Here is a 27,290-nt window from a genome sequence, read left to right on the forward strand (position 1 = left end):
AAGAAACTGGAAGGAGGGAGGGAGAGAAAGAGACAGAGACGGAGAGAGTGACACAGAGAGAGACTGTGGACGAGATGGTGGGGGCCACTCTGCCCACCAGGGTGTGGTCAAGTGGTGCCACCCCCAAGGTCTAGGGCAGGGCCTGGGCTGTGGGAGACCTCAGAGGCGAGTTGGAGAGACCAGAGGAGCCCTTTCTGAATCTCCAGCTCATGGCGGACTCTGCACGGGCTGGACTGGATCACTGGAACCTGCAGGGAAGGACAATGGAACATTCCATGATCCTGAGTGGCGTTCCCCAGCTCGATCATTCTGCCCTGGACTGGACTGCCCCACACCTCCTGGGAAGCAAGGGCGGTGCTGGGGTTACCCCGGTGGCTGGAGAAGCCATTTGTCTGCGTGCAGTCTTTGACGAGACTAAGGGAGCTCTGCAGTTTGACTGTGGGGACGCTTAAGAGCCCAAGGTCTAGTGCACACGATGGGATAGAAAAATTTCCTTACTGGAAAGAAGAGGTGCAGGACAAAATGCTGGAATGCAAGTGAGTCACATACCACAGAGTGGCCAGTCCTGTGCCCCGTCCCTGTTGGACACTGTGTCCCTGGCTGGTTCCTCTTAATTTGGGGGTCTCCTCCCCGAGGTAGTGCCTGGGCCCTGGGATTTGCACAACAGAGGGCTATTTCAACATTTGGTCTTTTTAAAGACAAAAGGTCCACTTGATACCTCAGTAAAGATCCATGTCTCATGACATGCAATATTTACTTCTTGACTTTGTCAGAATCCTAGTCCACCGCTGCCCGCTTTCTCTGATGTTCTGGTGCGCAGCAAGGCAGTGTCGGGAGGGGCTCCACGCAGCTATTAATACCCAGGGAGTCACTCCCACGATGCCGCTGGAAATGGTCTCCCTTCACTTTCCGTGGAGGGGGAAGAGAAAATAGTTCCACCATATGGCAACAGTATTTCCCGTATTCCAGGTCTATTCTAATATTTCTAATTGTAACTTTTGGGTTATGAACATTTTCTCTCATTGACAAATACTATTATTTAGAACAGAGATTAACTCACTCGGAAGTTCAGGAGATTTCCGATCTAGGCACTTTTCCCCAAAAGCCTGGAAACGGGGTGCTGGTTCACACCAAAAGTGCTTGGTGAGAAGAGCAGTGTGTTTGTCAAGATTGTAAAGGGGAAAACCCTGGCTTCGTGCCCACCTGTGGGGGCCTGACCATTTTGCCTGCCCAGCCCTGGACTTTTCTTGGGCTTGTCTAATGTATTAATCAGGGTTTTTGGATGGGAAGCGGAAATAAAAACCCAATGTAGGGGCACCTGGGTGACTCAGTCAGTTAAGTATCCAACTCTTGATTTTAGCTCAGCTCAGGACCTTGGGGTTATGAGATCGAGCCCTGAACTGGGCTCTGTGCTGGGTGTGGAGCCTACTTGGGATTCTCTCTCTCCCTCTGCCTCAGCCTCCCTGCTCACATGCTCCCTCTCTCTCTCTCTCTCTCTCTCTCAAAAATGAAAAAAATAAAAACAATGTAAACCAGCTTTAGTAAAATGCAATGGTGTATTGGTTCAAGTAACCAGACTGGGAGGAGAATAGGGCCAGGTTAGTTTCAGGAGTGGCTGGAACTAGGGGCTCCAATACCATCAAGATTCTCAGTTTCTCATCTCCTCTTCTTGTGTGATTGCCCCGTCTTCTTTTCAGACTAAGCTTTTCATGACACATGGGAGGGACATGGCGACCAGTGGAACCCGATGCGTATCCCCAGACTTCCTACCCAAAGGAGAAAAGGGACTCTCTCTCCCAGATCCAGTTTAAAAGTTCCTGTGCAGAACAGTGATTGGCAAGGGTTTCTATGCCCATTCCTGGGGCCAATTTGCGGCATGGAGGGACAGGGAAATGCCATGAATGTAGTCAGGAGTGCAGAATCTGTTCATAAAAGAAGGGGGGCTGGGCTGTCTGAACAGAAGTTGTGTCCTATGTCTCCCTTCTTCTGAGAACCATCCTTTCCCTTCCACCTGGGGGGAGCCATCCTGAAAGGCTGATGCCATCCCTTTGCCCCATCGATAGTTAGACATGGGCATCTGCTAGCCCACCAGCATCCTCTCCCAGGAGTTTAGAACTGGGCCTCAGAGGTGCCAGGCTTGCTTGTACTGACAGGCCGTTGGAGGGGCCACGTCTTCACTGTCTGGGTGGGAGGACTGAGAAACAAAAGAAGCCCAGCCGCCAGACAAGAGGAAAAGGAAGTGGCAACTTACGGAGGGAAGTAGATGCCGAGGGCTGAGCATTCTGATGGGACTTGCGTCCTGGTTCCCCCGATCCCTGGTGTCAGCCACATCCCCACCCGCTGCCAGCTCTCTGCAACACCCTGGATCCGAATATCCCCTCCCTCTCCCTTAAGGAAGCTCAAGTTGCACTTCTATTGCCTGTCATTAAAAGCATTCTGGGAGTGCCTGGGTGGCTCAGCCGGTTAAGCGACCAACTCTTGGTTACGGCTCAGGTCGCGATCTCAGAGTCCTGGGATCAAGCCCCGCATTGGACTCCACGCTCAGCAGGGAGCCTGCTTGAGGATTCTCTCTCCCTCTTCCTCTGCCCCTCCCCTCCTCTGAAATACATAAATATATCTTTAAAAAAAATAGCCTTCTGATACTCATCCTAAAAAAACAGCCACAACCCTAATGTGCTGACATGTAGCACAGCAGCATGGTTAAATGGGGGGTGTGTTCGTTCTGGTGTCAGGGTGTCAGTTTTCCTCGAACAAATCCGAGCTCTGCCTCTTCCTAACTCTGTGACATGCACAAGCTACTTGACCTCTGTGTGTCGGTTTTGCACCTGTAAAAGGAAAGATTAACAGCATCTGCATCGTGTAGGGTGAGAAAGAAAGAAGTTAAACCAGGTAGAGCACAGTCCCTGGCGTGTAAAAATCACTCAATAAAGTTTGGCTGTTATTCACGGTAGGAGATGGCAGGAGTGTCTGGGAGAAATTTAAACATCTCTTTAAAGACCAAAGAAGCAAACCAAGGGAGCTAACTTCCCACAAACACACTCTCTAGCCACGGGTCATAGTCCCAGCTTGCTAGATGTGCTATGCTGAACGCTCAGCCACCATTCCAGTACTTGGCTGCCACTACGGAGGAGGGATAACAGGGGCTTCCTCTAAGAAAACTGAGCTTTGCTATAAAGCTTGTGTTGGGGTATGAGGCTAATACCCACCTCAGACGCTGTCATCGTTAAAATATGAAATCTGAGTGTCAACATATATAGAGAGTAGATGATGGGACCTGCATGTGCTTTAGTCTGGGTGCAGAATCTCGGGTTTCTGGGGCGCCTGGGTGGCTCAGTCGTTAAGCGTCTGCCTTCGGCTCATCAGGCTCCTCCCCTGGGATCCTGCTTCTTCCTCTCCCACTCCCCCTGCTTGTGTTCCCTCTCTCACTGGCTGTCTCTCTCTGTCAAATAAATAAATAAAATCTTTAAAAAAATAATCTAGGGATTCTTTCTGATGAAATTTTCTCATAGTATCCATACATAGGCAAACACAACACTAAATAGAACAAAGAAAAACCAAGGGATAAAAATGTTAAGCAACACATGCTTATAAGGAATCATGTTTACTGTCATAAAACAGCAATATCTGGAGGGATCATTAGTATGTCTGAAAACCTATGTTGGTTGATTTCTTGGTCATCCTTTGGTTTACTAGCAGCTACTATGTTTATCTAGTAGACAATTAACACAGTAACATGGTTAGCTTACTTTCACTTTTAGGGATCTAATTTTGGAAAGAGTTGAAAAGGAGTGGAAGTAAAGAATTAAAGATCAACAGTGGTTTAAAAAAACCAAGAAATTATATTTTTAAAAAGAATAAGAGGAAAAAACCCAGAAGAGTCAAACCTCCCTGGCACGGCCTCCTGGCCAGCCCATTTTTACTTTCTTTTTTTTTTTTAATTTAAGATTTTATGTATTTATTTGAGAGAGAGACAGAGAGCGTGTGTGAGTACAGAGGTTGGGGAGAGGGGCAGAGGGAGAGGGAGAGGCAGGCTCCCTGCTGAGCAGGGAGCCTCCAATGTGGGGCTCGATCCCAGGACCCTGAGATCATGACCTGAGCCAAAGGCACCCGCTTAACCAACTGAGCCACCCAGGCGCCCCTCATTTTTACTTTATATTCCTTGAATAACGTACATTCAGATCTCCCCTCCTGAAAAGCGAGCTCTAGGTCAGGATCCAAGCCTGGGCCCTCTGTCTTCCACACTGGGCTCACCCCTGTGCCAGACCCACACTAGGACTCAACTGTTTACACTTGCCCATTGAAAGATAAAAGGAATCAGAAAGACCTAAAGGGGAAAGACCAGAGGAAATAGGACTGTCGTCTGAAAGTTGGACTTGAAGTCTGCCGAATTGGAGGAGCACTAGAGGACCTCACAGATGAGGTGCGTAGGCATTGATGGTTAGGGTGAAAGTCTCTGGGAAGTTTTTAACTGTTACGTTAAATCTGGTTATACTTCGCTTCAGTGATACTAAACTTTGCACAGAGAAACTTCTTTGGTGAGTGATGCCTCTTCCACTCCTCCATGAGCAAATTTGCGCTGCTTAACACACTACTACAAGAATCTTGGAATATTTTTCTTACACCTTACATCAATTAGAGGCAGTCAGAATCCATTTCATAGATGTTGCTTTCCAGCAAAGCATGCTGAATTCTTTAAACAGTCATTACTAACCAGAGCAAAACTAAAAACTTTTCTCCTAAGACTCATTATCTGTCTCCAGAATATTCAGACAACCTCATTTCCTCCTCCCTCCTCTTACTCATCCCCATCCAGCCATTCCCATCAAGGTCCTGGGAATACACCCGAGGCCTCCACATCAGACTGCTCTTTACCAGGATGCCTTCCTTTTTGTCTAATTTAGGAATTAATTACATATGATTTCAAATTATTCTCTGTTTTACGTAGTCTAGTCGAGCCAAACTGCAGTATCAGCTGGAAGATAATGGAGTACAGTGGTTAAGGGCGCAGCTGCTAGAGTCGGGAGCCTGTGTGTGAACCCCGGTCTTGCCACTGACTAGCTAGGTGTCCTCAAGCAAATTATTTAGCCTCTCCGTGCTTCAGGTTCCTCATCTGTAAATAAGAATGAAGATGGTAACAGGAGCTAACAGTAAGCTTACCAAGTAGGGTTGTTAGGAGGATTAAAAGAATTACAATGTGTGAGGTTGTCGGAAGAGTTCATGGGCTAGAACACTGTGGAAGCTTTCATGCTTCTTAGTTATCTCCCACAGAGCTCAGCACCCAGATGAATACATGGTTTTATAAATACACGTTCATTCTTATAACTTTTTCTTGCATATATAGTACAAGTGTAATGGGTAATAATTAGAAAACACATATAAGATATAGAAAAAACACAATAAAATAAAAGCACATGTCAATTATACTCAAATTAAAACAAAAACACACCAGCAATGCCACTGCCCAGAGTTAATACTATCAGTATTTTCATATATTCTATTCACTGGTTAAACAGCATTTACTGGGGTGCTTGGGTGGCTCAGTCGGTTGAGTGTCCAACTCAGTTTTGGCTCAGGTCATGATCTCAGGGTCCTGGTATCAAGCCCCATGTTGGGCTCTGTGCTCAGTGCAGTCTGCTTCGGATTCTCTTCCTCTCCCTCTTATTCATTCATTCTCTTTCTCTCAAATAAAGAAATAAAGAAAATCTTTTAAAAAAACCCCAGCATTTACTGAGCACCTAATATATAACAAGCTTCATGCTCTTGCAGGCTATGATGTTGAGCCAAAAGAGACACAGCTCCTGCCTCACAGAGTTTACCATCTGGTGTGGGGAGATACACCTTCATCAAGAAATGATATAACTATGCAAAGCCACAACTGTGATTATTGCTATAAAGGAGAGGTAAGTGTGTAGTAGGGAGACCTGACCTAGTTGTAAAGGTCTGTCTTTGAAGGTTGTGAGGCAGTGATTACTGAGTTGAGAATTAATGCATAGGAATTAACTCGAAGTCAGAAGGGAAGAGTGTGCACAACAGAAGCACAAGGAATCCAAGCGCCCTGCTATGGGAGGGAGTATGGTGGGTGGAAGGGAGTGAAAGGGTCCAAGGTGGCCGCAGCATACTAGATAAAGCTGGTGGCTTAGGGAGAGGGTACACTTAGCAGAGCTTTGTACCCTTAGTTTAGAAATTATATTTTTTATTCATTTGACAAATTTTGCCTATGAGGAGCCAAGCATGCACTTCTTTTACATAAATTAGATTTACACCATACACTGTTTTTATTAGGAACATTTTTTGAACAGTAAGTGTACAGTAATTTAACCTCTTATTGTTGAAAATACAGTTTCCTATTTCCCACTATTATGAACTATGCTGTGACAGATGTTTTTATATAGACATTTGTCCAAATATTCAACACAAATTTCTACAAGTGGAATCGCTGGTTCTGCAAATTTGTTAGCATGTTTTAATCATAATCTTGTCTGGAAAATTAGCACATTCAACTGTCAAGATCTGATGCTATGTGATGCTATGGTCTTTTGAGGTTGATCCTACTGTTACATTTGGGGGCATTTCTGGTGACCTTCAGAACACTGCTCTCGTTTTCTTCAGTGTGTGAGAAGGTCCCTCCTATTTCTGATTCTTCCTAGTGCTTCCCACAAATTCAGAGCACTCAGTACTGACTGCCAACAAAGTGCCTTTAACTACAGCTCTAGAAGCCTGACTGACCTACTCCCTGGCTACGCAGGAGAGGAAAGGCTTTTTTATCTGTGTCTGAAGAAGCTTCCACTGGACTTGAGCCACACAGGAAGAAAAGTCAGGTTCTGATATTCCTTTCATCTCCTCTGGCCTCCTACTTCGTCCAGTTCCATTTTCATGCAGTAAATTCACTAACTTTTTAAAGGTAAATGGAGCTCAGATGATTCTATTACAGACCATTTCCATTCTACTGAGCCGACAAATGCCATCTTCTCAAGAGTCTCTCTTCCATGGACCACCTTCAATTTCTACTGGCAAACTGTCCTTTTGCTCTTTCAATGTCCTGTTTATGTCCCCACCCTTAGATTACCTTCTAAGAACCCATTTACTGTGAAAGGTCTAGGCTTTTATTCACATTTTTCTTTAAGTGTTCCATTTCTTCATTGTAAAAAACCTATCCCCAAGGGCAATGGGACACTCTTGCCAAACTATAAAGCCGCCAGACTTTGGGTGAAGTTAGGCTTGTACCAGGCATAGCGCTTACGGCATTACATAGGTTATTCCTTTCAATCCTCACGGCAACCCTGTGAGGAGGCTATCATTAGGGTCCCCATTTTACAGATTAGGAAATTGAGGCTTTGCAAGATTGCCACTCATCTAGGGTGACTCCCACTTCTGCTTGTAAATTGAGGCGATAAAGAAAAGAAAGGCAGGCCAAGAAAAATATAAATCGGGGGAAGGCTGCGAAGGAAACGTGAACTGACGGGCGGCTCCTTCCCTGTCCCCTTTCCGCGGACAGCCAAATCTCCGGTGTAGCCCGCACGCCGCCTAGCGGCCGCCTCTCTACTCCCTACGCTTCCGGCCTCGGCAGGGCGTCATTAGCCAGCGCCTTGCGGCGCCACCGACCACGCGCCTGCGTGCGGCGTAAGCCGTCGGGTGAGGGGGCGGGTTTTCCGGCCCTAACCAAAACCCTTTCCGGCAGGAGCCGGAAGACCGTCCCAGACGGCATTGAAGGCGGCCTGTGCGTGGACGTGAGCTCTGGGCCGCCGGCCTTCCGGCGTCCGCTGGTCGCCCATGCTGCGGCCCGTGGCCGCCAGCCCCTACTCGGATTGGCGGCGCTAAGGCGCCGGGGCAGCGCGCGAAATGTCGTCGGGCCTCCGCGCCGCCGATTTCCCCCGCTGGAAGCGCCACATTTCGGAGGAGCTGAGGCGGCGGGACCGGCTGCAGAGGCAGGCATTCGAAGAGATCATCCTGCAGTGTGAGCGGCGGGCGGGCCCGGGCGGCGGGCGGGCGGGCCCCGCAGCCCCACGCGGGGCGCCGGCGGGAGCCGGAGGCCGACCCCCTGGCGTCGCCCACGCGCTTTGCGGCTGACCCACAAACCCTACGAGGCGGACGCCCCATGCTTTTTTTTTTGGATCGTACTCTTTGACATTAGAGGGCTTTCTTTACTAAATTGTGTGTTCTTCGTGGGCAGGCACCATTCGTGCTTGTAATCCCAGCATCAATGCTTGTGTATTTGAATGGGCTCCAGAAACGTCCCGTTTTGGGCCTCGTGTTATTGAAATTGTCACTGACTTTAAAGCATTAACTCGCGTAATTAACATTGTTCTCTTACTGTAATGAAATGTTCAGCCGTTGATTCCTCAGACCTCTCATTTTTACTCCACCTTGGTGTTCTTTTTTTTTTTTCTTTTTTAATGATTTTTTTATTATATTATGTTAGTCACCATACGGTACATCCCCGGTTTCCGATGTAACCACCTTGGTGTTCTTTAACTGGTACGCATTTTGAGCCCTACTCTTGGTTGGGACATCGTTACTGAAACTTCAGTGTGAAAGAGGTTTTCTCCTCTCCCCACCCCTGTCTGCCGTTTGAGTACAAAAATGTTCGTACCCTTAGTTGAGTCCTCATGAGCATTTCCTTTCCTCTTCCCCAATTTTACATAACTGGTGAATGACACATTTGTGGGGAGAAATGGGCACTTTCCGTCCTAGGGTTCCATCTACCCCCTTGAAGTAAGCCTGACAAAAGTCTGGAGTTAATGATGATGAAATTGAAAGTAATAGTCGCCTGTTAATGAATTCTGACTGTGCTAAATCAGTGGTTCCCAAACTGATGTGCACATTAGTATCACCTGGATCTTTTAAACATTAGAAAGCCCAGACCAATTAAGTTGCAGTATATAAGGGTGAGACATGGGAATGAGTGTTTTTTGATGTTCCCCAGATATTTCTAACGTGCAGAGTGGTTTGAGTGCTTTGGTAAATATGCATGTGTTATTTCACTTTATCTTCTCGACAATTCTATGAAGCAGTCTTTTCACCTTTTTTACACATGAAGAAACTAATGCTGAGAGATTAAGAAACTTCTTTGGGGAGGCATAGCAGATTCATGTTGGAGCCTGGATTTGAACATAGACTTCATGGCTCCTAACTTTTGCATTTTGTTTTTCTCACGGGGTTCCAAAGAAAAGATCCTTCCTTGCTTTCACTGAAGCCACCCTCTTAAGAAAGATGGGAAGAGAAGGGAGATGATGTGGCTGTTGTGCTAATTCCTTGTACTCTAAGAGATCCTCACAGCCAGAAGCCCAGAAAGCCCTTCCCACGAAAACGTGGTTTCCCACGTGGGTTATGTAAATTCAGGTGGTCAGTGTTTATTGAATGCTTTGTCTTAAAAGCTAAAATACACTTAAAGTCACATTGGGCTGAAAGTCTGACTCCACACCTTACTGATCTTTTCACTTACTTTTCTGAGTCTGGTTTGCTCCATCTATAAAAGGGGTGAAGCTTGCCCTGCCGGCTTCATAAAACTGTGTGTATAAATGCTTTGAAAGCCATCTATAAAATAGTCTATAAACAGAAGTTGCTGTAATTGCACTGTCAGTGATTGAATGATTTTTCTACATTGAAAATGGTCATTTTGATGGGAGGGGGGAGGATGTAGGAGAAAAGTCAGAAGAAGATCATCCTGGAGAGGGAACATGTCACTAAATAGCTGTGATGAATAGTGCATCCCCGAGGGGCTGGGATCCCGGAATGATATGAGAGGCGATTGGGGGCTGGAGAGCAAGACAGCCTTTGCCTATTCACCTTTTTTCTTTAGGTCAGCGATTGACATTTGGGGGTTCACTTCCGTTTTGCCTGTGGAACACCTTCCCTCCTCTCCTCTTGCCTTCCCAGGCCAGTCAAGTTCAGCCCCTGCCTCTGAACCTAAAGAGAAAGATGAAAAGAGACTGTAAGGACAGGTGGCAGCTTCCCTTCACCTGGATCCCTCTCTTTAGTGAGAGGAATTTTAGGAAGGGTCCCTCTTGAATACCTCCTGTTTTTTTGAAAAGACCTAATATCACAGGGCACCCAGCTCTGGTGTGACATTTTGAAGATCTTATTAGAGCCCTTTGACGTGAGTGAACATCCAGGGTTGGAGCCATACTTCCCTGTTCTGCTGAACTGATTGATTAAATTAATGTAAGTCAAGAATATTTGTTTTTGCCCAGGAGTTCCATTTCCGTATATAAAAGAGAAATGGGACTCCAGACTCTCTTTAAGAAGAAGGAAAAGCCCTTCCAACATCGATATTCACTAGCATAAACCCTATCAAAATTTTGTTCTAGAGCAGTTCTAATCTCAGACTTTTAGGATTTATGACAATCCCCATCAAATGTAACTATTCAACAAGTTTCCCGTGATCAATCTCTTGTTTTGCTTAGTGGCCCCTCCCACTTTGCCAGTCCCTGTGTAACTGTCATTCCTAACTACTTGTCCTTTGAATTCCTGCACCATGTTTCCTGTCACATTTGTTACTTTCAGAAAAAAAATGCATTTTCTTTCTTAGGTTCTCTGCTCTTGTGTTCTTTGACATGTTAGCATCTCCAGCCAGTCACCTGAGCAAGGAACTTCAGAATAATCTTTGACTTCTTACTAGTAAATGTCTGTTTATGTCACTGCCTGCTTTTAAAATCTGTTATTTTACCATTGTCAGTAAGGTCTGAAGTTTTCATTCTGCTCACTCATGTGTTGGTTCCAACTTTCATTTCTATCCACTTGCCAGATAACTGCTACCCCTCCTGCCTGGACTCTGTCATCTTCACCTGTAAAACCATCCAAGCATATGAGTAAAGATCACTCTTGTCCTTTTTATACTTGACCCTCTCCGATACTTGCGCTCCTTGAGGTCAAGGACTCTCATTCATGTTTGTATCTCTAGTGCCTTGATCTAAAAATTAAATTTTCTAAGTGTAATAATAAGGTAAAGCTCTTTCGCATTACTTAGAGGCACATGACATTTCATTTTTCCATTGTGTTTGGGTTTTTTTGTTCTGTTTTTTGACTCCTGAGATAAACATAGGTAATTGGGGGACATTCTTTAGGCATGTTTCCACAGGTTCCTTTGGCTGGGCCGATTGTGCTTAGGCTAAGAAGCATTGAAGGAGTGTATGTTCCTGGGTTTTGGACAGTTGCTACGATTGCTGTCAAAGTGTAGCACCGTTAACTTTGACAACTAATGAAAATGAAACCTACCCAGCTCTTCCCTGTTCAGTTTTTTTTTTTGTCCAAATATTTATCAGGTATTAAGTAGTAATAAGGTATACATTGGTTGTAATAAATAATTTTTTCTTTTCCTTTTTAATAGATAACAAGTTGCTAGAAAAGTCAGATCTTCATTCAGTGCTGGCCCATAAGCTACAAGCTGAAAAGCATGACATCCCCAACAGGCATGAGATAAGGTATTTTGAAACTATCCTGTGTTGCTTGTGTCTCTTCAGTTGAAACGGGTCTCAGTTCAGCTGTCACTTCTCTAATTGAGAGGTACTGTTTCTGTGCTCCAGTTTTTGTCAGTTGCTTTCAGATAAGAACTTGTAAAGCCAAGTAAGTAAAATCCTCTCTTTGAGGGTATGTGCCCACCCAGAAGGTGGGCCGTAAGCCTGAGAAGTCACTCAAGGTGGGTAACTGGACCAATTCCTCCTTCAGCCTACTGGGTTCACTTTTTCAAAGTAATCACACAAGTAAGCATTCTTGAACAGATTTACATAGATCTTGTTAATACAGGATTGACTGGTGCATAAACATAAAGTGCTTTTTATACAACACAGGTCTGTTTGATCCTTTTTAAATTCATTGGTTTTCAACATATTTTAATAGAGTGTGCAATTAAGCTAGCAGGTTGTAGCAAGCTTTGTGTTTTCTTAGAGATTAGGAAATACCTGCATTGTAATAGAAAGGTTAAGCATTGTTTCCTTAAATACGCACATATGTGTTCATGATGGGGATTTTGATGTGTTTGTGTGGGTCATTCATGTAAACTGTTTTTTTTAAGGTGTTTTCTTACTCATTTGTGAGAGAGAGTGTACGCGCAGGCGTGCACGAACGGGGAGGGGCAGAGGGAGAGGGAGAAGCAGGCTCCTCACTGAGCAGGGAGCGCATTGCAGGTCTCGATCCCAGGACCCTGGATCATGACCCTTATGAGGTGAAGGCAGACACCTAACCGGCTGAGCCACCCAGGCGTCCTATAAACTGTATTTCTTTTTGGTCCATAAAAAGGGTCCAAAAAAATCCAAAAGTCAGACTTCATCAAAAACAGTTTAAAGAGAATCATTGTATAGTCTTACTGTCTTTTTCCCGCTGTTTATCCTGTTTGCGTATTAAATTGAGGGTCCGTGCGGGAATAGTACCCATTATTGCTGTAGAGCTACGTACTTTTTTGCATATCAGCTAACATTTAGCAGCTGTAAAAACAAGTCGGTAGTAATGTAAGGGGTTTTTAAAGCCAGAAATGCGAGGTGTAGCAGAATTTATTTCTCTCTGTAGCTAAATCTGTTCCATACCTGCCCGCCATCCATGTTTCCTCATCTGGTCTCATGGCAGACCAGCATGGGCAAGAGGAGCAGATGGCCCAGCCCAGGTTCTGTCCTTGCTTAATAATAAATTCAAGAGATCCTTCCTGGCTGTGGCCCTGGGAGGCCTATTGTAGTATTTAAAATATTAGTTGCAGTGTTCTGCTCAATTTTAGGTATAGAAAATGCCATTTTACCTTTTTCATCTAAATTCAATCAACTGAAAACTTGAAATATTTTGTTTCTATCTAGTTAGACTCTTGGTGACTATATTTCTCTATCCTTTATTGGTCAGTCAAGCTCATTTGGAAAGGGCCTATAAATAAATATACAAGAATTCTTTTGACTGAATATCACTGGAATGGTAATTTAATTGGAGGTCCTTCTTTTCCTAAAAACTCGAGCCCCCAATCAGGCCTCTCCTCCTGACTGCCTTGTTTCTATTAATGGTGTCCTTATTTTCCACAAGTCATCCATGATTCCTTTTTCCCCTCAGTGTCCTGCCCTTCCTTGTTGGTAGTCACTCACTCAAGCATGTTCATTCTTCACTCGCACACTCCTGTGTGTCTGTCCCTTAGTCCAGTGGGGGAGACCAGCTCAGGGGGGAGTTTGGTGGTGCCATCAGGGTATTTACAGAAGACGGGCCTGGTGGTTTCCTTCTCCCGCCTGTTTCTCCTTAAGTTCTGTCCGTCTCATCCTGGTTAGTCTTTTTTTTTTTTTTTTTTTTTAAGATTTTATTTATTTATTTGACAGAGATAGAGACAGCCAGCAAGAGAGGGAACACAAGCAGGGGGAGTGGGAGAGGAAGAAGCAGGCTCCCAGCGGAGGAGCCTGATGTGGGGCTCGATCCCATAACGCCAGGATCACGCCCTGAGTCGAAGGCAGACGCTTAACCAGACGCTTAACCGCTGTGCCACCCAGGCGCCCCTCATCCTGGTTATTCTTAAAACACTACAGCCTGTGATTAAAAAGCTTTATCTGGATCAATTATCTGAGTCTCTTCTGAAGTGTTTTAATCCCTTTGCTTTCTGCATAGATTACAGCACAGAAATAGTTGATTCCAGTCATTTTCTATGTGTGCTTCCTAGATGGCAGCACTGGCAAATTGTTAGAAATGCAGAATCTTGGGCCCCACACCAGACCCACCATTTCAGAAAGTAGTGGGGGCGTAAGGACCATGACCCGTAATTAGGGGATCCTGAGAACCACTGCTTTAGACCGTGGCTGCTCTGGAGTCCTTGTCCATCCGCAGCACCAGGCATGCAGTGAGTGACCTGATGCTAGCTTTTTAGAGAAGGGACTGGTTTTACATTTGCATATTTCACAGTGCTTTGCATTAACGTAAGAGGATTTGATAAAAATAATTTCTAGTCCTTCTGCCTTATTTAGGATGGCTTCTTGTGCAGTGTGTTCCACTTTCTAATCTCTTGGCTCCTACTTCATGGGCGAAGATTGGGGAAGTATTAGGTTGCCTCAAAGGATGAGGTATTAGGATATGCTTAGAACATGCCATAAAAATACCTTTAGACATCAAGGGTGAAGTAAGGGGGAGTGTCACACTGCTCCTTTCCCTTCTTGTTTATGATAGGGCCTATGGAAGGGGCCGTTCTCTCCCTCCTTTCAGGTGCTGGTGTCCTACTTTTCCAGCGTATTCCTCTTCTCCATCCTGTGCTTTCCCTGGGTGGTGGTTTAAATGTCTGTCATCGGAGGGTTCTCACAGCCAAAACCCTGGTCCTGAACTGAAAACGTACAGTTCAGTCACCTGCTACTTCTGACATGGATGCAAACCCCTGCCAAGTCTCCAAAACGACATCGACTCTTGAGGGCACTTGAGCTCAGGTCTGTGGCCTCAGATATGTCTGTTTGCTGACTGCTTCTACTTGTCCGCCTCCAGCTTGGACCTCTGTACTTGATGGGCAGACTCTGGCACCCGGTTTCCACTCCACACACGGCCTTGGGTGCCCACACTGCACTCTTCAGGCCTCCTCTCAAACCCTAGGCCTTCCCATCTCCGTAGGTGGCACCTGCATTTTTCTCAGTTGCTCAGGCCCAAAGCCTTGGAGTCCTCATCGATGCCTGCCTTTCTCTTAGACTCCACGGATAGCTCAGAAGGCAAATCCTGTGGACTCTCTCTTCAGACTGGATCTAGGATCTGACCACATCTCACTGCCTCTACTCTACCACCTTGAGCTGAGCTGGACTTTGTAACAGCCCACTAACTGGTCTGCCTATTTCTACCCCTGCCCCCCTGCAGTCTGCTCTCCCCCCAGCAACCATAGCAATCCTTTTGAAACGTAAGTTATTCCTCTGCTCACAGCACTACCGTGGCTTCCAGTCATAGTCCCTAGGGGAGCCTGGGAGGCTCTGCATGTTCCCCCCCCCACCTCCTCCCTGATCATCTTCTCTACCCTCCTGCACATGGGGCTCCACTCATACTTTCTCCCGAGGACATCAGCTATGCTGTCGCCTCCAGGCCTTTCTGACTCGACATTCCCTCTGCGCATGAGCGCACAGCCTCCAGGGGCCGTGCTTTTTTCCAGTCTGCAGTGATGTCGTCCTCTCAGAGAAGCCTTCTCTGAGTGCCCTCCACAGAGGCCTTGCTCTATCCCCACCTTTACCCTGCTTCGTTTCTCTTCACAGCACGTCTGACCCCTGGACCTCATGTATTTACTTATTCGTTGTCTGTCTGCTCTTAACTGTTTATCGGTCGCCTGAGAGCAAAGCTTTGTGTTCACTGCCTTCTCCCTGGGTCCAAGGTCAGTGCCTGGCACATAGTTGGCACTCAAACATTTGTCGAGGGACTGGACCTTGTTGTCTCCTCCATGTTTACCTAAACCTCGTCTGGAATCCATGTTTTGTTTCCGACATGACCCGTGGTTCAGGTGTGGTTGTTTATTTTACCACGTGTCTCATGTTTCCTACTTTCTACTTCAGGTTTATAGTGGCTTAGAACCACATTGGCCCAGAGAAACAGAACTGCTTTATTGGTTGCATTGTTGCGTACAGGTTCGAAATTCTGAGGTTACTGTTTCACTGCCCAACTGAAGAGGTTTGGGGTCTGATTGGTTTTTTTCTCCTTTCCTCTCTTTTTTGCTCGTTCCTTCATCTGCCTGGTTTGGGGACTTAGTCCCGGACACGATGGTGCCTGGAATGATAGTCAGCAACAAGAAATGGCCCAGCTGAGAATTAAACACCAAGAAGAACTCACTGAACTGCATAAGAAGCGTGGGGAGGTACTGGTAGCCGCTCCTCGTCTGTGCTCTGCTCTTTGTGGGCCCCGCTTGCACTAGAATTTGCAGCCGTTCTGATTACATGCGGCGTTGCCCTCTCTCTGGGAATGCAGCATTGGGAAAGCTTGAGGGCTTTCCCTCCATCAGCAAGAGGGCAAGCCACTGAGGTTACTGCTGGTCACCACACTCCCAGGTGGCATGAAAGGTACAAATGGAGAAACTTCAAAGGAAAGAAGCCTGCTGCCTGTTCCAGAGAAGGTCTCACTAGTACCTTCCTAGAGTGTTTGAGAACCCTACAATTTTCTGAAAAATTCATTAGAAAGAATGAAAAAAAATCCTGGGCTGTGTTAATCCTGGGTGGTGGTTTGATGGCAAATTTTGAGAAGATGCAGTTTCTCATCAATACAGCTGAACTGATCATTTAATCAGCCGAAGAGTGTGAAAAGTGGCTGGGGTCAGGGGACAGACGGCTCCTCGGCGGGAACCTAGCAGTGACCTGTAGCATTACCCGTCATTCCCATGAGCATCCGCATCAGCCCTCCTGCGCCTTGCTGCCACCCAGCTTGTTTCTTCCCCGTGTCTTGGTCCAACCCTACAGGGAACCTTTTCTTTCTTCATGATAAAAGAGCCCACTGTTGTTTAGTTTCCTGCTGAGGTCCTGAAATCTCTCACTGATGCAGGTGTTCTTCTCCCCCCCCCCCCCCCCCCAGTTAGCTCACTGGGTGATTGAGCTGAAAAACCAAATGCAGCAGAAGGACAGGGAGATGCAGATGAATGAAGCAAAGTGAGTAGAGACGACACCTCCTCCAGGGCTGGTCATGGGGTTGCACTTTCTGATTGCTGTTCTCTCATGGGCGGGGCCAGTGGTGATCGCTGGTAAATGGTCGCCACACGGGACTCAGCAAGAGTGTCATTTCTGTGCCTGCGCAGCCTAGGATATTTTTCTATCTGCTGTAAGGATAGCAAAGGCAAGGACAGTGCCCTCAGTCTTCCAGGTTCCCAGCAAGCCCCTGGGAAGTACCCTTGGCCCTTGTGAGTGTCCCCGAAGCATTCATGGCTCTCCCTGTGACCACTGCATAGGAGAGCTGGCGTCTCCTGTTGTGGAGATAGGGTCAGGGTATATGAGCGTGTGGGCCTTGGGAACAGGGATGAGTTTGTCGGCAGGATAATTCTTGATCAGGGAGAAGCCTGGGATTCCAAATCCTAGGACCTTTGAGCTGGAGGGGAGCCTGGGTTTTATCTATGCCTTTTTTCCTTGCTTTGTAGACAGGGGTCTCTAAAGGCCTACAAAGGTATCTTTGCTCATTGAGTGATAGAACCAACGGAATGTGCAGAATTTCTAGTCTCCTTTTAAGCCCTGTTGGTTCTCTATTTAGGCATCAAAAGTTCCTTCTTCAAATCCTGCTTTTCCGGTCATTCATCGCCTGGATGAATTTTACCCTAGGTATTTCCCCTCCTGATGGACTTGTCCTATAAACCACTGGGGCTGGGCTTGGGTAAATGAGATGTTTGTAAACGTGAAGAGTCCTCCATGGCACCTGGTGTGATGGCAGAAGTTATTGTAGGGGGCCCACGCTCATAGAGCTCTAGCATTCGGCCAGGTGTCCTGGCTCCTCACGGGGCTCCGGAGTGGCCCCATTCCTTTTCTCCACATCCTGCTTTCAGAATTGCAGAATGCTTGCAGACTATCTCTGACCTGGAGACGGAGTGCCAAGAACTACGCAGTAAGCTGCAGGACCTCGAAAGAGCCAACCAGACCCTGAAGGACGAGTATGATGCCCTGCAGATCACGTTTACTGCCTTGGAGGAGAAGCTGAGGAAAACTACTGAAGAGAACCAGGAGTTGGTCACCAGGTGGATGGCCGAGAAAGCCCAGGAAGCCAATCGCCTAAATGCAGAGAATGAAAAAGATTCAAGGTGAGACATCAGCCCACAGGTACTGCTTTCCATTTTTAGTTAAGTAGAGCCTGGTTCTCTGAAAAGACAAAACAAACCTGGCAGCTCTGATGACGGGGGATGGGATGAGCCGGCCGGAAAACACTCGGAAATTCCGAAGTCGTAGTGGTGCATGTAAAAGAGATTGGAGTTTGTAAGAACACTTTTACGGCTGAGTGGAGGATTACCTTCCATAAGGGTTTTGGCCCATACAGTTTTCGCCAGTGAATTCTTTCAGTGTTTCAAGGAGAAAAGCTAATTCTTGAACAATAGAAGGTAAACCGGAATTAGAAGATTGGAATTTCCCCATTCCTTTTTTTTTTTTTTTTTTTTTTAGATTTTATTTATTTATTTGGCAGAGAGAGACAGCCAGCGAGAGAGGGAACACAAGCATGGGGAGTGGGAGAGGAAGAAGCAGGCTCCCTGTAGAGCAGGGAGCCCAGTGCGGGGCTCGATCGCAGGACTCTGGGATCATGCCCTGAGCCAAAGGCAGACACTTAACGACTGAGCCACCCAGGTGCCCCAAAATTTCCCCATTCCTAATTTATAAAACCATTTGGACCCATACCAAGGCTCTTGCTGGTATGGAAGAAGACTACAGTCTAATCTCACGTGAATATAGATGTGAAATTCCTAAGTCAGATTGACTGGTACCTTTTTTTTTTTTTAAGAGCACTTGGGTGTGCACAAGGGATGGGGATGGGGGAGCAGAGGGAGAGAGAGAATCTTAGGCTCCACACTCAGTGCAGAGACTGATACAGGGCTCCATCCCACAACCCTGAGATCATGACCTGAGCCAAATCAAGAGTCAGATGCTTAACTGACTGAACCACCCAGGCGCCCCAGTACTTTTTTTTTTTTTAATTCACTGCAATCCTAGGATTTATCCCAGGAATTAAAAGATGGTGTATCTGGAAATCAATTAAATCTATCACTTTGGATGATAAACTATAGGACCGCTTTAGTAGACCCTAAAAATGCCATTTGCTCAGACTCAGTTCCCAGTCCTGATAAAAATCCTTAAACTTGGAACAAAAGCTTTTAATAAAAACACCTATCTGCAGCCAACAACCGATAGTGTTCTTAACAGGGAGCCCTTCCACCAGGAGTTGGTCTTGGTGGAGGGAAACGTGTGTGTTGAAAATTCCCACAGAGTCTAACACATGCATTAAAACCAGGAACAGTAGAAGGAAAGGCTCACTGTCTCCAACTCTGACCGATATTTTGGCTCTCTGACCAGATAGGACACAGAATGCAAGGCCACTAGACGGGGCAGGGGCTCGTGCTCATCCACCTAGAAAGCCTAAGAAAATCCAATGAGAAAACTAACAGTAAGTGGTCAACAGATCAGAACATAGGATTTTAAAGCCCTATGTTTGTAGTTTGGAATTTGAAAAGATTATTGCAGTTAATCTAAAAGAATGAGAATAGGAAAGAATCGTAAGTAATAATGATTACTAATCCTACCAAATAATATATTTAAGTAGATTTCAGAATCAGTAGAAAAACTGAAAACATAAGGTAGAAGTAAAAAATGTGATTATCTTCTTTTTATGAAAAATTTCTAAATATTATGAGGACTTTCTAAACATTAAAAGTGTTAGAAATAAAAAGTGGACTGTATAAAATTCTCAGATTTCTTAAAACACAAAAACAATCAGGGAAGACATGTGCTTGTCACGTAAATATCCTAAAGGGGAGCCAATAGAACAGGGCGAGCCCTCAGACTGACAGGTGTGAGGCACGGGGAGTTGATGAAAGCAGGCGTGCGCACAGTCAGGAAAGCTGGCCCAGAGGGCTGTTGGGAGGAAGGGGGGAGGCACCTTCACGTTGTCCCTCGAAAGCCCATTCCACCACCCCCTGAAGGGCAACTGGGCATGACCTGAGAGTGTTCCCACTTGTTGGACTTCATTCAGCAAGTCCTGAGACTTGGTCATGGGTATTACTTTGTGATGGCACATTACTCGTAGTAGTGAAAAATAAGAAGCAGTATCTCCTGCTTCAGAAGTAAATTGTGATGTTTTCATACAGTTTACTTTTACAAAGTCATCTAAAAATGCACGTCTTAGGAATACTTAGTGACCTGAGAAAATGCATATAATTAATGTAACAAAATAAGATAGGAAATCTTTTCATAGGACATAATCCAAAATTTGAATGAATTCGAAAGATTAAAAGGGAATTCTATTGCTAATGGTGTTTATTTCTGTGTGGTAAGACTGTGGCTTTTATTTTCTCATTTTATACTTCTCTGTATTTTCTAACTTTAAGTTTCTATCATATTAAAAAAATGAGCTGTCCTTTTTAATTCGGTCTCATGTTTACATTTTTTTTAAGATTTTATTTTTAAGCAGTCTCTATACCCAACATGGGGCTCAAACTCACAACCCCAAGATCAAGAGTCACATGTTTTACTGACCGAGCCAGCCAGGCGCCCCTCGTGTTTAAGTTAAATAGCTTGGCCTATGCTGTGGACTCCTTAGGCAGCTTAAAGGCAGTGAACTCACCAGGGTCACCCGGAAGTCAGTGCAGCATGTTGAATGCCTGCCGGGGGTGAAGCAGGCAGGCGTGTGGTTAAGGAAGGATCCTAGGTCATCACAGTGGACAGGAGAATAATACTTCCTATTGAACATGGGGTGCTAGGCATATTACATGTCTGCCCTTGTTCTTTCCTTTGGAATGTTTTCCTCGGGATTCGCCCCTGGCTGTATGCTCATCTGATTGCATAGGCGGAGCCTGGGGTTTCTTCACTTTGCTCAGACTTACTCCTTAGAAGCTTTCCCTCCTTCCTGCCAACCCCCGGGTTAGACGTTCTGCTTCTCGCAGCCTTTGTTTACCTGAGCGACAGCATGGCACGTTTCACGTTTTGAAGTAGCTCTTCGTGTTCTGTCTCCCTCACTAGGCTGAGGTGGGTCTTCACGGGCACAGTGGCTGCTGTGTCGGATGCACTCCGGGAATGTTTGAACTATTAAGGCGGTTTCTTTCCTCCGTTCTAATGAAGGAGGTGCTGCTGGTGCTTTGTCCTCCCTGTGACCTTAGGTCTACCCTTTAGCCCTCCTTTACAGCAGGTGCCTTTCTAGTACATGAGTTGTTCCATGCCCCACACCAAGATTCTGGTTTTCCCTCAAAGGTAGTTCATTGGTCATCTATTTCAGCTAAGAAAAAATTACTAAACTTTGTTATTCTGTAAAACTTAGTTTTCATCTTCCAGATATAAAATTGAGTATAGGGGCCCATAGATGGCTGAGACGGTTTAGCGTCCGACTCTTGATTTCGGCTCAGGTCCTGATATCAGGGTTGTGAGATTGGGCCCTGCATCAGGCTTCATGCCCAGTAGGGAGTCTGCTTATCCCTCTCCCCCTCTGCCCCTCCTCCCACTTGTGTGTGTGCACACGCGCACGTTCTCTCTCTCAAAAAGTATTTTTTTAAAAAATTAAAAATGGGGGTGCCTAGGTGGCTCAGTCAGTTAAGCGTCTGCCTTCAGCTTGGGTCATGATCCCAGGGTCCTGGGATCGAGCCCCACATCGGGCTCCCTGCTCAGCGGGAAGCCTGCTTTTCCCTCTCCCGCTCTCTCTGCTTGTGCTCTCTTTCTCTTTGTCAAATAAATAAATACGATATTTCTTAAAAGTAAAATTAAAAAATAATAAGAGTATAAGTTGCAACCTCATCCTTCCCATGATTCAGATATGCCATCTAGAGAACTTCTTCCTGTTTTGAGAATTGACACTGGTAGGAGCTTTACAAAAAAATTCCATTAGAATACTTGACGGGGGCTTAATAGCAGTGCTAGAATTCCGGGTTAGGTGTTCTCCACATACAGGGTGAAACCACAGTTAGAGACAAAATTGCCTTGGAAGAGAAAACGAGGCCAAGATTAAAAACGGGGAAGATCCTGAATTTAGGACTTGGGGAGAGACAGAAACTGTTCTGAGAAGGGCTAATAGTGGACTTGACTGTTTGGCCACTTTAAAATTTGTCCACAGCCGAAGGGCGCCTAGGTGGCTCAGTCAGTTAATCATCCACCAACTCTTGATTTTCAGCTCAGGTCATGGTCTCAGGGTCCTGGGATAGAGCCCCGGTGGGGCTGCACGGTCAGTGGGGAGTCTGCTTGAGGGTTCTCTCACTCCCTCTCCCTCCGCCCCTTCCCCCACCCTCTCTCTCTAAAATAAATACGTATGTCTTAAAAAAAAAAAAAAAAAAAATCGTCCACAGCTGAGACGTCTGCGTCCAGCCCTGGTAGGTGAAGCATGTGCATTTTGACAGTTCAAGAAGCTCATACCTCAGTTTCCTTATCTGTAAAGTCGTGCTAAATCTCAAAGCATTGTTACAAGGATTAAATGAATTTTAAAACCTGGAAATAACAATACCAAATCAGGGACAAGTAAATTCTGAGTAAATCTTGACTGTTAACTATTCATGCTCTTGATACGTTGGTGTCAGCCTTTGCTGCAGAAAGCCAACTCTTGACCGTGACGGACCCTGGATAAACCTGATGCGCCTTTCTGTCCTGAGAGGCCCCGGGTCACGACGGGCAGGCCTCTCCCTTGCTAGTTCGCTGCTTCCTCTAATGATAGAATTCCTCTTCTGGGCTTTGCTCTGAAATCCTTTGTAACAGGGTTCATTACTGATGTCACTGGTGCGGGTTTGGGACTTTGGTATCTTTGCCCGGGGCAGTTATTTTAGATGCACTGAACAATAAAATGTGTCGTGAGAGCTGGTAGTTTACTGAGGCCTGAAACACTGTGCTTTCTTTAAGCAGACATAACTAGTGGGCTTTTTTCAATAGGAGGCGGCAGGCCCGGCTGCAGAAAGAGCTTGCAGAAGCAGCGAAGGAACCTCTACCCGTTGAACAGTAAGTAGAGCTATTCCAGCCAGAACTGCCCTTAGTCATTTGATTAGTGCTTTTAAAATGGTTTTATCATGTTCTTATTTCTGTAAAACCATTTTACAGATTGTGGAAAGGAAACTAAAAGATTTAAGGGAGCCACTAAGCACACTGGTTACGTCCCCGAAGGTTGCTCAAGTTTATGTTCCTCATCAGCTGGGGAGCCCGGAATGAGTGACCACCTTGCTGCCTCCCTCTTGACACTTTGATCCGTTTTCTGCCCCTTGTTGGGCCTTTTGGAGTGTATCACTGGGCTAGGGTTCTTTCTCTTGCTCTCCGTTCTTGGCGTGTGACTTTGAATGGAGGTGTGGGCAAACCTTTGAAGCCTAAGTGAAAACGACAGTCTCTTGGAGCAAGAAGGATTGAATCCGTTTGGAACTTTCCCTGATCTGGATTGGGGTGGAGGGTCTTCCCCAAGATCTGAAGTTTTGTGTTAAGAGTGGTGGATATTTTAATGACTGAATTCCCTTTGCTTCTAGTTCATGATGTGTTCCTTTTCTACTGGAAAATATTCCGGAATATAGTATTAGAATTGTGATATACTGGGTTTTATTTTTATTTTTTTTAAAGATTTTATTTGTTTATTCATTTGACAGAGAGACAGCCAGTGAGAGAGGGAACACAAGCAGGGGGAGTGGGAGAGGAAGAAGCAGGCTCCCAGTGGAGGAGCCCGATGAGGGGCTCAATCCCAGGACCCTGGGATCACGCCCTGAGCCAAAGGCAGACGCTTAATGACTGAGCCACCCAGTCGCCCCTGATGTACTGGGTTTTTAAAACATTGTTTGTGTCCTTATAAATGGAGGGGACTGGTTTGAATTTACATACAGGAGTCATCCGCCAGACCAGGTGTTAATTTATAAGAAAAAAAAGGTTTTCATACCAAGGCTGTGCTTTAGGTTCAGAATATGTACATTTCTTATATACTCTCAGTTGTGGAAAACAAATCTCAGATGTATTTTCCTGACACTGCGAAGTAAATAAATGACCTAGAAATGACAGCTTACAAAAGCATCATTTGTCTGCCTCCCAACGGCAGCATAAACTGGGTGTGACATGACTTAGGTCAAGCATGCTGCCCAAGAGCTCATAGAAAGGGGCCGAGTGAACCTAACCTAGGTGTGCCTGACTGTAAAGGCCTGTTCTTAATCTCTGTGCTTCCCGAAGAGCAGAGTTTCTGGGGCAAAGGACATTTCTGTCTTTGAAGAGTTGTGATAACCAGTTGCCACATCCTGGTATTTTCTTGTGGCCCTGGGCCTGTGCACGGTTCTGTGTCTTCGTGTCTGTCGAGTTCTGAAAGCATTTACGTAGGCACGGCTCATGATCGCTACTCTTGCTGTCTCTGCTGCTCTGCTGTCGCCCTTGCGTGGACACAAGTGACTCCCCCAAACCACAAGCATGAAGAAAAGAAAGGCCAGCCTTGTTCTCTTTCTTCAGGCTTGCCTTTGTTCTTCCCTATATCCTGGCCTAGACTGGGGTCAGTTGCGTGGAATCCTAAGATCAATAGCCAAGGAAAACAAATTTACTTTGACTTGGTTTAACTTGCCTGGTAACAAGTTAAGTATATATTTACATAATCCGGATAATTAATCATGGAAAAATCTTGCTCTCAAGTTCTAAGGAGTCTGAGCATTAGGTGATAAAGGCTTGGGTTGTTAACGTTTTATTATTTTACTTCTGATTGCAACTCGGTAGGAGGTCATTAAGACCAAAATAATTACTTGCCTTCCCCCCCAACCAGGAAAAGGGGAGGGTGAATTCCAGAGGCGCTTTGTATCTGGTGGGGGCGGGATAAGGCAGGTAAACAACAGGGCATTTCTGTGGCTTATTTCACGTGAAGCATGATGGACTCCCCAAGTGTCAGAAGCACCAAGGGCTGAAACCTAAGCAAAAAATACCCAGAGTTAAAAATGAATTGCGTTTGAGATTTGCTTTCTTGTTTCTATTACTAAGGCAGTATTTAAAGCCGATGTTAATGCAACCATTGACTCCATAGCCCTTGCAGCAAACCCTTTTCTTACTCCCCTGGATCTCCTCCTTGCCCTTTGATTTTCTGGTACCCCAGAGCTGCCCCAGCTGTCCTCTGTGCTGTGCTCAGCCCATCGAAGGGAACCATTTCTTGGTGAGCACTATAGTCCGGTCGTTCATGCCCTTAGCTGCGAACCCGGCCTGAAGGAAAGACTCTGCCTTGGCAATGGGTATGTGGTTCTAGACTTAATAGATCATCATTTCCTTGCTTTCCAAAGTGGAAGCTGTGTTTACACCTCAGAGGATCAAAAGTTATTTTTATTTTTTAAAGTTATTTTCAGTTGAAATTCTGGATTTGATGTCAACACTTTAAACGTTTCTTGTAGTACTGTTCAGAGCGCAGCGTTCCTGTTTCTCCAGAGTACCCTCGGCCATCTCTGTCACAGCCCAGTCGCGTAGGCTGCGTGTGACTAGGAGATGGTGCTGGCGTTTGTGGGACACACTCGCCACAAAGCTCCTGCCAAGCAGGATCAAAGACTTGGGCTCTTGCCCTTCTTTCCAGGGACGATGACATTGAAGTCATTGTGGACGAAACCTCTGATCACACTGAGGAGACGTCTCCTGTGCGAGCCATCGGCAGAGCAGCCACGTAAGTAGCCGGGGCGGGCCAGGAAAGGGGAGCTCAAGCTACAGTCTGACAGCACATGTGTGGTCGCGGCAAGAGCAGCCCGATGTACCCAAGCCCCTCGCTGCAGCGCCCAGCCCTTCTTGCACAGCCATGGAGATCGTGGGCTCCTGAGTGTCCACATCTTCCTCTGGTCATCTCCTTATTGGAAGCAAGCTGTCCCCTAGTGCTGCCACCACCCTGTCAGGGGAAGTGGGAGAAAGTGTGGCTTCCCACAAGGTGGACGGTTACGCCTTGTTGGGATGATTATTTAGATTCTACTGTTTACTTCGTACTTGGGTTCCAGGACTTTTTCTCTTTGCTAAATAAAGCAGGACTGAAAGGATGGGGATTGGTTATTAAGAGCCAGACACTGTTAGGTCAGTCTGTGACTGAGTCATTGTCTAAAGTGCAGTTTCTAGGACGGTTAATTTAATGTGAGGGAACCTTGTGTCTTCTAAATTTCGAAGCTGGGTCCTCCCTCCTGCCTTCCCCCTGTTTTCTGGTGGTTTGCTCCTCTGAGGGGTTTCTTGGCTGGGGTTTGGGAACTGGTTGGGAAACATAATCCCAGGTACCTATTTTTGTGGACTGTTTTTATTGATGAATTATGGGCAAAATGTTTCTAAGGTTTAAACCTATCCTCCCCTCCTCTTTAGTAAGCGACTCTCGCAGCCTGCTGGAGGCCTTCTGGATTCTATCACTAATATCTTTGGGTAGGTTAGAAAATCTTCACCTTTCCTTGTTAATATGTGTGTGAATATTCATAAGTATTGTATATGATTTATCACCATTTTTTAAACCTACCCCAAAATTTCTGTGGCGCTGAGTATACAGATGCTTTGACTTCAGCTGTTCACTTAGCTTCTTTCTTTTTTTCTCCATTTTCTTTCTCTTAATCTCGCTGTGCGCTGATCTGGCCTTACCTTTAGTCTGTCCGAGTCTCCCCTCTTGGGACATCACTCTTCTGACGCTGCCAGGTGAAAATATTCCCTTCTCTCGGCCCGGCATGTGAGCGTGGCTCCTTGATAATTGTGCTGGTCGTCGCTTCACCCCCGCCCCTCGTCGGATGTGCATGTGCCTCCCGGGCCACTGTGCATGTTCCTAGGAGTGCTGTCAGCCTCTTGGGCAGACGGTTGGGTTGAGCTCTGCACAGCAGGCACGCTGTCCTCCCTCTCTCTGGCATGCGTTCGACTCCGCCTTGGCCACACTGTACGCTAAGGATGATCATAACGAGGCAAAGAGGTCACCTTGAGTAGTCTTACCAAAATATAAACGAGCTCCCTTGGATTAGGGAGTTACATTACGTTGAGAATGTTTTTGCAGCAGTTTATTGGCTGGGAAGCAGTTTTGCGGGATTGCTTTTCAGTGTTGGGTTTTGGAGTCCATGAATTAGCGAGCAAGAGAGTACAGGTATGTGCTGGATATCTCCAGGTGTCGTTTGAGTGAGGATGCCTCTCTCTTGTCGGGTGAATTGTTCTGTGGTTCAAAGAGTCTAGGAGGGAGAAAAAGCTACTGTCAAAAGTTGTCTTTGAATCCCTCCTGGGCGTTTGGTGGACAGGAGGCCTTGTGCAATCCTAATATTTTCCTTTATGTTACTTCTTAGGAGGCGCTCTGTCTCTTCCTTTCCAGTTCCCCAGGATAATGTGGATCCTCATCCTGGTTCTAGTAAAGAAGTGAGAGTGCCAACAACAGCGATGTGTATCTTCGTAAGTACGGTTGAACCCAACATCCCACCAAGCTTTGTATGGTAACCGAGCCTGACAGTTAAAGGATCCGTTCTCTACAGCAGCTAGCTTTCTATTTTATTTAGAACAATAGCACGCTTTTACACCTGTTGGCTGTGTCTGATGGAAGGGATTGATACATTTTGCTTAGCTTCAGGAGACAATTTATTATAACCGTTTTCTGTAATACAGGACTAGCTGAGAGAGAATTGCTAGCATGAGAGATGGGACAAGGGAGAAGGAACTAGGGTTGGTGAGAAGTTACAGTAATTCGTGTCACTGTTGTCACCGGTTGGCTCCAATCTACAGTGAGATTCTAGTCAATAGTCTGTTTTGGAAGGTGTGCAGGGGCATCTGTTT

General features: G+C 46.0%; 1 protein-coding gene across 3 annotated transcripts in view; it reads left to right on the forward strand.

Annotated features, from left to right (window-relative positions):
• The first annotated feature begins 7,666 nt into the window (after positions 1-7,666).
• Positions 7,667-27,290, forward strand: part of ATG16L1 (autophagy related 16 like 1) — a 37,801-nt gene continuing 18,177 nt past the window's right edge. Inside the window, exons 1-10 of one of the 3 annotated variants that reach the window (XM_045794096.2) lie at positions 7,667-7,954; positions 11,327-11,420; positions 15,655-15,760; positions 16,468-16,541; positions 17,423-17,674; positions 22,479-22,544; positions 25,105-25,191; positions 25,863-25,919; positions 26,136-26,183; positions 26,810-26,912. In XM_045794096.2, coding sequence (XP_045650052.1) covers positions 7,840-7,954; positions 11,327-11,420; positions 15,655-15,760; positions 16,468-16,541; positions 17,423-17,674; positions 22,479-22,544; positions 25,105-25,191; positions 25,863-25,919; positions 26,136-26,183; positions 26,810-26,912 — 1,002 coding nt within the window. In that variant the 5' untranslated portion in view covers positions 7,667-7,839. The remainder of the gene's footprint in view (positions 7,955-11,326; positions 11,421-15,654; positions 15,761-16,467; positions 16,542-17,422; positions 17,675-22,478; positions 22,545-25,104; positions 25,192-25,862; positions 25,920-26,135; positions 26,184-26,809; positions 26,913-27,290) is intronic. The other 2 variants (XM_045794097.2, XM_045794098.2) reach the window with 2 other exon arrangements.

Source organism: Ursus americanus, chromosome 1 (assembly GCF_024610735.1).
Source record: "Ursus americanus isolate L20-20 chromosome 1, mUrsAme1.1.p, whole genome shotgun sequence".
Taxonomy (NCBI): Eukaryota; Metazoa; Chordata; class Mammalia; order Carnivora; family Ursidae; genus Ursus; species Ursus americanus.